Here is a 12,505-nt window from a genome sequence, read left to right as displayed (position 1 = left end):
CTCTCACATGTGCGAGAGTCTAATGACATTTTTGCCATCAAGAATTCATTCACTTCCAATCCAATTCAATAAAACCTAAAACACCTTTATTAGAGATAATGTTCTTTCAATAAGTAAATGTTGTAAAGAGGAATAATTATATGAAATTCTTGGAAATGATACAAAGAAGAGTTCCCATATCTAAAGTGATGTATGTAAAGAATTGCATGGTTAAGGACGAGGCCCGCAAGTGTTATATTATGCCCATGCAGCGAGATCGTCTGACTGTAAGAGGCTTGGCTTGAGAGCCATCTAGGGTGGTTCAGCGATGGTTCGTAGTGGTTGAGAAGTATTATATGCCCATGTAGCAAGATTGTTAGACCGTAAGAGGCTTGGCTTGAGAACCGTCCAGGGTGATTCATCGATGGTTTGTAGTGTTGTTGAGGTTTATTCTCTGTTGTTTAAATGTTAAGATCGGGTCCCACTAGAAGTATTCCCGATGGGAGATGTCTTAGGATGGGCGGATCGTTATAAAAGATGGATTAAAAGATTTAATTTGCTAACTTTGGTTAATGTGCATATTCATTGCGAATAATGAAGTAGTGGGGAGGAAATTTACGGGAGACGAACGAGCCCCGAGATGTTGAGAGGGACGGCGATGATAATGATTCGTCAGCAAAGTCTTGAGGGAGAGTCTAGGTGAGACGAGCCCCATGTATTCCTGGATGAGGTATTCTGTTGGATCGGACAGTGTTCATAGCGCAAACTAGACGATCTTTGACAACCCCTCTTTGCAATCAGGATCGATGAGAGGGGTGCCCAGAAAATGTTTGATACGACACCATCCTGAAATGGACAGTTCCGTTGGAACAGATCGATCATATATATATCCTTGCGAGGAATAAGTTTTGGTGCGATCAAATCGGCTTGTTATGGAACATGTATTCTCGGTTATTTTCGAATAGTTATTAGGAAAATAATGGTGTAAGGATGGTGGACATATGCATAACACGCATGCATACTTGATATTTATCGATATTGATTCTAAAATCATAAGTTTTATACTTCATTCATCATTAATACATGCATGTATGATCATATGATATATCCGTACTTATTCTTTGTCTTGGTGTGATATTCTGTGTAATTCCACGACATCACTGATAAGTTTTTCATTAGATGTTTTACTCCCTCTCTTTCTTTCTGGTGTACTCATATACATCCATGTTTAGATGGAAAGACCGGTGATGAGCAGGGGCTACCGCTTTACCATGTCCCAGGAGGGGACATGGAGCGTTGAAGGAAACAAATACACCTACACTGGTCCCTGCGACCAGTAACTAGATCTCGTATATGATGGCTCGGTGTTGCATCTCCTAGCACATTATGTAGTTCGGGAAGCATCGTTCATCCTACCAGAGCGAAGGTCCGTACTTGCCGGTCCATCCGCACCAGCTGAGGCACGAGGCAGATTGGAGGTTGTCAGGACCTAGCCCCAACTGGGATTCTCATCTATTGACTCAACGCCAAGAGGGACGGAAGGAGCAGGCATGGCTACTCCATCGGGGCCAGGGGTACGCCCCGGACCCTTCGATGGATTGGGCAGTAGATGAGGTGGTGGAGGACGAGGAGGATGACTGTGTAGAGTTAATTTTCATAGAGGATTCGATGGGGGTTATAAAGATCTTTTCAGACTCGGAGATCGAGAAAGACCCGTGTGAGGTTTCTAGTATACCACCAGTCTAGGAGCTCCTTTCTTTCTTTTGATAGGAAACTTGTGTAGGGTACTTTTGTAATGTCAATGCCTTCAACATTATTTTATTTGTATTTGCATTTTTAGTCTTCGTTAGGGGCGAAGAATAGACTTCGCCTTGTATTTTGTAAATCATGATGTACGTATTACAAATTCAAGAATTGATTAATGAGAAGTATTCAGAAAAGAATTGTGTTTCGTTCAATTACAATTTAAGTATTAAGAAATTATTTCCGCAAAGGTTTGAAAATGTGACGTCTTGAAGAATAGATAAAATGAAAAAAAAAATGATTTATAAGTTATATGTTACATAAAAGAAAAAGAAATTTTTTTTACCCATTTTTCTAATTGATTAAATAGAATAATTATGAAATAATTTTCGGGACATTACAAGTAGCTTCAACTACACATTGCATTCTCATAACAATTACCTAATCTCAAACTATAGGAATTTGTGAATTATTAGGAACAAACTGAACATTTCACAGCTATTTCTATTTATCTATTATCAACGAATCAAATATTATTACGTGAATTGTTTTTTTTAACTTAAAAAGTAATTTAATATTTATTTGATAAATATTTGTCAAAATTTTATTGGTGGTAATAGATTAGGAATTGAAAAATGAGATAGAAGATCTCAATCTAAATTTAGTCTTGGCATCCGACACCATTAGTATTTTTTAATAATTTTTTGGTGATAAATAATAAAAGATAATTTTGAAAAATTGCATTTTAATTATAAGTGTAATATTTATATATTGACAGTGTACGATTTTATACATTATCAAGTATATATATTTTTCTTTAATTATTGATAAACTTAATAATATTAATAATAATGTTATAAAATGACTGAATACAATATATCTTATGTCACAGAGGAAGGAATTGTCACTGAAATTAAAGTTCCAAATGAAAGCCTTCTTTTCTTTCTTTCTTTAGTCACCGACAGTTTTTTTGTTGATCAATAGTTTCCCTAGGTAGGACAAAAAGAGGAAAATGTGTCTACCAACTATTCTCCTTTCCCTGCACATTATGATTATACATACCTATTTTTAATAAGTATAATTTTTAACGCATGTCTTCCTTACACATCCATCATTAATAGACGACAGAGCTCACTGAATAACTAGAAATGTCCCTCATGTTGCTTTGGACATTGATAATAGGTTAGAAACAATGAAAGTGAAGCCATTTCCAAGCTTTGTATAGGGGTTGTGATTGTGAATCATAAAACATGTCACAAATATTTCAGGTACAACTTCAAACATGCATACACTGACACTACATATCGCAGAGATTTCTTAGTAAAATTCCCTTAAATTATAAGGCTGGTTGATTTACCCTTTGGCCACACTCCACATTCCACTCAACAAGAAGCTTTACACATGCATATGACTTGTACTATAACTATATAGTAGCATAAAAGCTATTGCAAACATAAAACATTCTACCTACCTTGCCATGCCTATCTGTATTGTCCTTTTTTAAAGTAGAGATCCTTCTATTTGTCTTTAGCTTTCTTTATAATTCATTTATTTCTTTTTTTCTCTATCACTTTTCTTCTGCTGTTTCTTTCATTGTATCTTTAATAATTAGGAATTACATCTTTACTACTACAACTATAAAACTATTGAATCTGGCACATTTTTAGAACTGCATTGGACTTAGTATCATTGTCTATGTTTATATTAAATTTAATTTTTTTTACCATATTTTAATATTTTATACGGTGCTCATTTTTATAAGTATGGGTTAATCATTAGCTATTTTGACCAAAACAATTACCGTTCAACTAGGTCATTCAGGTTTTTAATTATGATTTTATAATTTTAAAAAATATTTGTGCTAACATTATTGATTTATTTTACTATCATGAACTTAGAGTATACTACTAGTATGACCTTTGATAATGGTATCCGAAGAGTCAATATTTTAATACTCTGAGAATGAAAATTGATGATATATAGAAACAATTATTATTAAATATGTGCATCATGTCTCAAGATTCACCTTATTCGATCTTGGATTTCAATACTAAGTATTTGAGGTAGGATTTGTTAGAAATTAAGTAATTCAAGGATTAGTTAGTAGTTGCTATAATTAGAAGGTAGTTATGGTTGTTATTCTAAGTATGGAAAGTGTATAAAGTACTCATTGAGTAATGCATTGAAAATAAGAGAATATTCCATACAACTCTATCAACTAATCTCACATATTCTTTCTCTCCAAAAACTCTTCCTCACTAAGGCATTCATCTTCTTCTCTTCTTCTGTTTTTCTATGGTTTTATTGCTCTAACAATTGGTATCAAGAGTCTAGCAACAAGATCAAAATTATTTCTCAATTCCGCTGCAAAGAATGGCACAATCAACTGGAAATTTTGCAACAAATTTACCTGTTCTTGATGGATCGAATTGGGCAAGGTGGTGCATCCAAATGAAAGCCATCTTTGGCTATCAAGATGTGGCTAAAATTGTCGAATATGGATTCCCAATTCTGGAAGAAGGAACAACTGAAACTGAGAAGACTGAGTACAAGCAAAGTAAAAGAAAAGATTGCAAGGCATTGTGTCTTATTCATCAAGCTGTAGACAATGCACATTTTGAAAAGATTGCAGGTTCTACAACTTCTAAGGAAGCTTGGGAGGGTCTTGAGAAGCACTATGCTGGTGCTGCTCAATTGAAGAAGATAAGGTTACAAACCATGAGGAAGCAATATGAGCTTATGCAGATGGATGAATGTGAGAAAATATCTGAGTTCTTCACTAGGATAATTACTCAAACTAATGTTATGAAATCCTGTGGAGAAAAGATTGAAGATGCCAAAATAGTAGAAAAGATTCTGAGAACAGTGACACCAAGATTCGATCATGTAGTTGTAGCTATGGAGGAATCAGGAAAGGTTGAAAGGATGAAAGTTGAGGAGCTGTAGGGGTCCCTTGAGGCCCATGAACAAAGATTGATTGAAAGAGGTGCAAAAAAACACTCTCATCAAGCTCTACAGGCCCAAACAACAAGAAGAGGAAACTCTTTTGAAAGAACCTTCAACAAGAATCGAGGAAAACCACTTGAACATAGAGTTAGCTCAAGAAAAAGGTTACAAACTAGAAATGCTACCACTTTTGATCATACAAAATCATTTAATAAGAGAGGAATGAAATAGACTAAGAATTGGAAGAAAAAGGTTGACAGAAAAAGGATTAGGTGCTATAATTGTGATAAGATTGGACACTTCTCTTCTGAATGGCAAGCACCTAATAAGAATCATCAACATGGAAGACAAGAATCAGAAGCAAATCTTGTAAAGGAAGATGAGGAGGACTTGGGTGATATTGTTGTTCAGTTGATGATGATAACAAGCAGTATGAATGGAGGCAATGACATTTGGTACCTAGACTCAGGATGCTCAAACCATATGACATGAAATAGAGAATGGTTGGTGAACTTTGATCCAAACAGAAGGAGTAAGGTGAAGTTTGCATATCACAGAGTAATCACAGCTGAAGGAATAGGTGATGTTCCTCTGATCATGGCAAATGGTAGGAAAACATACATTAGTGGTGTATTGTTTGTCCCTGATATGAAGACTAATATGATTAGCATTGGTCAATTACATGAAAATGGATTAATTATGCAACTTATGAATGGATTCATGACAATCTATGATAACCTGAATAGAAAGATCCTGAAGGCACCACTAACTAGCAATAGAACTTTTCAAGTCAAGTTAGATGTAGGGAATGCTCAATGCCTAAATGCAGTGGCCAAGAAGGATGAAACTTGGGTGACTGGCTTGCCTGAAATCAAGGTACAATAACCTAATTGTGAAAGTTATATAGTAGGTAAACAAACCAGAACCCCTTTCAACAATCACACACAAGCTAGAGCATTGGATCTATTACATGTGGTGTACTCAGATGTATGTGGACCAATGAAGGTACCTACACTAAGAGGAAACAAGTATTTTGTCTTCTTTGTAGATTAGTTCAGCAGGAAGATGTGGATCTATCTCATTAAAGCAAAGAGTGAGGTGTTTGCCAATATGGTAAGATTCCAAGTAATGGCAGAAAGACAATCTGGAAAACAGATCAAAATCTTCAGGATTGATGGAGGAGGAGAATTCACATCAAGAGAGGTTGAGAAATTCTATGAAGATAATGGCATGATTCATGAAGTCACCTCTCCTTGCACTCTACAACACAATGTGCTAGCTGAAAGAAGAAACATAACAGTGATGAACATGGTTAGATATATGCTCAAGTGCAAAGGTCTACCTCACAATCTTTGGGGTGAAGCAGTCACAACAACCACCTATGTTCTCAATAGATGTCCAACACAAAATCTCAATCACATGGTACCTGAGGAAGTATGGACAGGAAAGAAACCATCAATAAAGCATCTAAAAGTGTTTGGTTCAGTATGCTATAGACATATACCAGATCAAACCAGAAGGAAGTTGGATGATAAGAGTGAGCTAATGGTATTTGTTGGCTACAATCCAACTGGATCATACAAACTTGTCAACCCTGTGACTAAGGGTGGAAATAGGCTAGGCCAGGCCAGGCTTTGCCTTAAATAGGCCCAGCCTATATAGCACATAGAAGCCTGGGCCTGGCCTGTTAGCATGTTTAAAAAAAATTTCGAAGCCTAGGTCTGACCTGTTTAAAAGTCTAGCCTGGCCTGTTAGCCTGTTTAAAGGCCTATTATACTATATGCTCATGAAATAGGCTACCATGTCTACATTTTAATGGGCTTATAAGCTTATTTTTAGTTAGGCCCATCTAATTCTAATAATTAAATTATATTTTTATATACATTTTTATATTAATATTACACATATATAATAATATTGCTTATATTAAAATAATATAATTTCAACATTCTTATATAATATAACTAAATAGGCCGGCCTGTTAGGCTTTATAGGCCTTTTAGGTGGCCTAAAGCCTGGCCTGTTAAGCTAAATAGGCTTTTTAGAAAGCCTGAGCCTGGCCTGTTCTTGATAAAAGCCTGGCTTGGCCTAGCCTGTTATAGGCCAGGTAATAGGCCCCTGATAGGCGGTCTGGCCTGTTTCCACCCTTACCTGTGACAAAACAAATAGTCTTCAGCAGGGATGTTAAGTTTGATGAGATGAGCTCATGGAAAGATATACTCAGCAAGATTGAGAACAAGGAATCAGTGGTTCAAGTTCCTATAGAAGAAGATCATGAAATCACACAGGCAACAGATCTCATCACAAGATCAAAAATTGTAAAATGTAGACCTACAAGGACAAGGAACAGACCAACAAGGCTTAGTGAATTTGATATGCTTACAGATGATGCAGTCACAGAAGAAGGTGACTTAATTCACTTTGCACTCATGGCTGAAGCTGAACCAATTACTTTCAATTAAGCCATCAAAGAAGATGTTTGGGTCAAGGCAATGAAGGAAGAGATCAAGGCTATTGAGAAAAATAACACATGGGAATTGGCTGACTTACTAGAAGACAAGACTCCTATAGCAGTAAGGTGGGTCTATAAGGTCAAATATAGACTCGATGGGAGCATCTCCAAACACAAAGCCAGGCTAATGGCAAAGGGATATATGCAAAGAGAAGGGTATGACTATTCAGAAGTATTTACACCTGTTGCCAGGTTTAAGACAGTAAGGCTGATTGTAGCCTTAGCAAGCATGAATAATTGGAGACTATGGCAGCTTGATGTCAAGAGAGCCTTTCTGAATGGGCCTCTTGAAGAAGTGGTCTACATCACACAACCACCTGGATTTGAGATAGCAAGAAATGAAGCCAAGGTACTAAGGCTAAGGAGAGCATTGTATGGATTGAAGCAAGCTCTTCGAGACCGGAACAAGAGAATTGATTCTTTTCTAATATCTATTGGCTTCATCAAGTGCATAGTTGAACATGGAGTCTATGTGAATGTGATAGCCACAAATGAAGTGATTCTACTCTGCCTTTATGTGGATGATCTAGTCATAACAGGAAGTTGTGAGAATGAAATCTTGAAGCTGAAGGAAGAACTTAAGTCTGAGTTCGAAATGACAGACTTAGGTGAATTGGCTTATTTTTTGGGAATTGAATTCCTAAAAACAGACAAGAGGATTATTATGCATCAAAAGAGATACATGACATAGGTTCTAGAAAGGTTCAAAATGCAGAATTGTAACCTTGTGATGATACGAGCCGAAGGAAATGTGAAACAAGATGACTCAACAACTCAAAAATCAGTAGATGCAACACTCTTCAGGCAAATGGTAGGATGTCTCAGGTTTGTGTGTCATAGCAGACCTAAACTAGCCTATAGTGCAGGAGTAATAAGTAGACATATGGCCAATCCCAACCAAGCACAAATGACAGCAGCCAAGAAAACCATGAGGTACTTAAAGGGAAATCTTAGCTATGGTATCTTGTTTCCTAATCAGAGAAAAGAAGATAAACTACAACTTGTTGGATACTCTGACTCTGATTGGTGTGGAGACAAGGAGGATATGAGAAGCACATCAGGATACACCTTCTTTATTTCTAGTGCTTAAATCTCATGGAGTTCCAAGAAGTGGTGGCACTCTCCACATGTGAAGCAGAGTACATTGCAGCCTGCAATGCTGCTTGTCAAGGCTTATGGCTAACTTCTCTACTAGCAGAATTGAAGTGTGGAGAAGGCATGAAAATTGAGTTAAGGGTTGATAACAAATCAGCCATAAACTTAGCCAAGAATCCAGTTAGCCATGGAAGGAGTACGCATATTGAGACTAAATATCATTTCTTGAGAGATCAAGTTGGCAAGAGGAAGGTTGAGTTGGTTCACTGCAAAACAGAAAATTCAGATTGCCGATGCTATGACTAAGCCATTGAAGGTAGATAGGTTTGAGAGGATGAGGGAGATGCTAGGCTTGGTCAAGTTTCAATAAAGCTTTGGCTTGTCTTGGTTTGAAGTTGTTTCTCTGTTTTTCCTTTTTGAATTGATGTAGAATTGTAAAATCCTTTTGAATTAAGGAAGGATGTTAGAAATCAAGTAATTCAAGGATTAGTTAGTAGTTGCTATAATTAGAAGGTAGTTATGGTTGTTATTCTAAGTATGGAAAGTGTATAAAGTACTCATTGAGTAATGCATTGAAAATAAGAGAATATTCCATACAACTCTGTCAACTAATCTCACATATTCTTTCTCTCCAAAAACTCTTCCTCACTAAGGCATTCATCTTCTTCTATTCTTCTATTTTTCTATGGTTTTATTGCTCTAACAGGATTTTCTCCTGTATTAGAAAAGAAAATATATCACAAAATAATATAAAAATATAAGGATGTGACAATTTTATTCTTTAAATATAATTATATAATATTTTTATCATTCATTGAATTTTTTTTCTAAAGTTTGTAGTTAGGGTAAGTTGTGTCAGTCCCAAGTAGGGATGACAATGCGTACTCGGACCATGGGTATTCGCAAAAAATATTTATAATGGGTCGAGTCTGGATCCTGTTTTTGGACTCATGAGTAATTGATACCCGGAATTTTAAAATTCGTTGTTGGATAAGTCTGGGTATGAGTAATGAGGTACCCAAACCCACGGGTACCCGGAAGCGCTATTCATTCCTAAATAAATAAATATATTTATATATTGTTAATTCATAAATGTGATTGATATGTTACTAAACATCGATGTTATATTGTTAAGAAGTTGTGTGATGTTATGTTGTTAATTGATATATGTAATATAATATATGTTGATTGAACAATTCTTATTAAATCAATTTTATATCATAATGTTGAAATAGTCAATTTAAAATGTGTTTAAAACTTTAAATTATATTTTTATAAAACTTCACTTGTTGATTACCTAAATAACTTATAAGATCGTAAGAAATAAATACACAATTACATAAATTACTTGCGATTATTTTTAATATTTTTGAATCTGCGGATACCGACAGATCTGCTAGATGCACAAGGACCCGTTAATAGTAAACACATTGGATATCAACATGGTCTAGATTAAAAAATAAAACAATAAGGTGGGTCCGAGTAATGCACTACTCAGAACCTAATCCCAAATAATTATATTCTTCCATTTTCTTTAATAAAAGAGAAAAAGTAGCCGTAAATACCTGAAAGCATAGCTTATTACCTATATATAGTGGTTATAGTTAACCGGAGTAGGTAGCCTCATATGGAAAAATGATCCTCATGAAAGCATTAACAACTCTTAACATGACCAATCCTATAATAAGGCCAACTTATCTTTATATGTATGCTCCTTGGTTGGGTTTCCATGTGGTCTTACCCTATAATATACAACAGAGCGCGATGCTGATTCTTTACCTTCATTTCCAAAAAATGCATGCTAATATTTAAGACTTTTATATGCTCGGGACAATTAACTTAACCTTTTATAACTAACTTTACGTTTAAAATAACTTTTATTATATTTTGTATAAAAAATCGCGACTAAAGTCATTGTTTATTTATTCCAAATCGGTGGGTACCTTGTCTTAATCAAATATCCTCATTGCCAACTCCTCAATCCCTTAACCAATAATTTGTATTTTAAAGTAATTCCGATGTATGTTTAATATAAAGTATATTTACATCAATCTGCAAATTATTATTTAGAGACGTGGCATTAATCAACATTTATTCTATACTATATACAAAGGGAAAATATGGTGTAACATCTACTATGATATAATTTCATCTTCCTATTTGTCCTTAACATCATTTAATTTTTATAAAAAAATCCTATAATCCTAAGTAATCACCATCAACACATTAATTAATCACATCTCTTACATTAAAAAGAGTATTATAATAAACACGACAAAATATAATATAAAGTACACCGAACACAACAAATACATTCTAATTCTAAGAAAATGAAATATATAAATAATTTAATAATAATATCATATAATATTGATCGGTAAACACAAAGTGTCACACTAGTGATATATAATAATAAAACAAAATGAATCAACCACCGTAGGGAGAAGTGTCTCCATCTACGTAGGCACAGTGTAACAATTTAACAACTCCAAAGCCGTTTATCACGTGCGGCGAAGTCGTGCGTGCCAAACTGTCGGTGCATGGAAATTGAGACATCCTCTGTCCAAGGTAGAAAAGGTTAAAAAACATGTCATCCCTAAGATAATTATCACATGCTTTACAAATATTGGTTCAAGTTATACTTTTATTATTGATTATGCAGTAACAAATTAGAACTAAATGAATTTATTCCAATTTAAGAGTATTGAATTATTAAAACTATTCGCTTAGTACCATATAATAATTTCTTGTGATAATTGGTCCTAGCATTAGACATTTTGATTTTTATTGGTTTGCAACACTTTGGTTTCTTTTTTTTTTATGGAAGAACTTTGGTTTCTTATCACATTGTTTGGAACAGTTTATTAATATTTTATTCAAGATACTAATTAAACTACATACTAATTAAATAATATAAAGTATATATAATACTAATATTAAGGCTAAAAAACTAGTAAACAATGTGATAAATACTTTTATTTAAATCATTTGAGAAAACATAACGTGTGACTTACTGATATATCATGTTATATATATATAAACAAAGATAATGGTTGTGTGTTTGATTATCTAAAGTAACATTTTGGTAAAAAACTAAGTTACTCTTATACAAATTTTATAATTTTAAATGAAAATCAATTAATATGACTAATATGATTAAATGTAAACAGAATATTATGATTAATTATGGCCAATTTTATGTGATGATTGCATTATTATATAATTATTAAAACATGCTGGTATAAAAACTGGTTTTTCAGTTATACCGGAGACAAATTAAGAGCTAAGAGAGCTTCTCGTAGCACATAACCAAAACTTTAAAGTTATGGTACTGTTATGTTATTAAACTCTTACCCCACCTAATTATTTGTACTTCCATTTATAAAGTTTCATGTGGATTGCGAAGATGAACTCAAAAACATTTATCACAACTTAAACAATCTCTAACTTTCCATTTTCTTTATACTACCAACATATTTCTTTACCCTTTCAATAACAAATTAATTTCTTCATGGATGATTATCTTTCTCAACAAGTATCACTCACAAAAATTGAATCATTAACCTTTTTTATCATCCTAAAACTTTAATGAAACTTTACACTATTAAACCAACGTCTTATTGGTCTCTAACTTTCCATTGCTCACAAAATAAATCCCTAAACCCTAATACCAATTAAAAAACGAAAAATGAGTAGTCAAAGTATAAATCAATGAAAGGTTTATTTATCCAGCCTTCATTTCAATTTCATCTTGACTAAGGGTAAAAATAATTAGAACATATATTTGATGTGTCAAATCATGTACTATATGTTGCTATACACTAATAAATAAAAATAATAATAATAATTTAAATTTTTTAATTAGATATGTTTTCGTTAGTTTATGATAGGGATGGTGACAACTCAATCCATGGGTAACCGTAGAAACACCTACAATGGGTACTCACAATAATAGCTTATATGCGGAAGTGAGTTTTATGACTTATATCTATGTTCAAATAATACCCTTCGTCGGTCCATTTAGAAGGAAGGATATTACACGTGTGACCAGTCAGAAGCTTTGGCGGGTAAAACTTCATTATTCAACTACTTCGTGATCAAAATCAACTGCGATAGATAACCCACTATAACTCTACATTTCCAAAGCAAATGATTAGTCTAGTCATAAATTTGTAATGTACTCATACAATGACACGTGCCCTCCAGAAAACAAGGGCCTCATCATCTTAT

General features: G+C 34.1%; 2 protein-coding genes across 2 annotated transcripts; both read left to right on the top strand.

Moving 5' to 3' along the window:
* LOC109352898 lies at positions 4,096-4,668 on the top strand. Its single transcript, XM_019595082.1, has one exon. It carries the CDS (start codon positions 4,096-4,098, stop codon positions 4,666-4,668), a length of 573 nt encoding a protein of 190 aa, XP_019450627.1.
* Positions 7,890-8,270, top strand: LOC109352897 (uncharacterized mitochondrial protein AtMg00810-like). The gene has a single exon (XM_019595081.1). It carries the CDS (start codon positions 7,890-7,892, stop codon positions 8,268-8,270), a length of 381 nt encoding a protein of 126 aa, XP_019450626.1.

Source organism: Lupinus angustifolius, chromosome LG07, assembly GCF_001865875.1.
Source record: "Lupinus angustifolius cultivar Tanjil chromosome LG07, LupAngTanjil_v1.0, whole genome shotgun sequence".
Taxonomy (NCBI): domain Eukaryota; kingdom Viridiplantae; phylum Streptophyta; class Magnoliopsida; order Fabales; family Fabaceae; genus Lupinus; species Lupinus angustifolius.
Note: the sequence above shows the minus strand (reverse complement) of the source record. Positions and strands in the feature narration are given on the sequence as shown.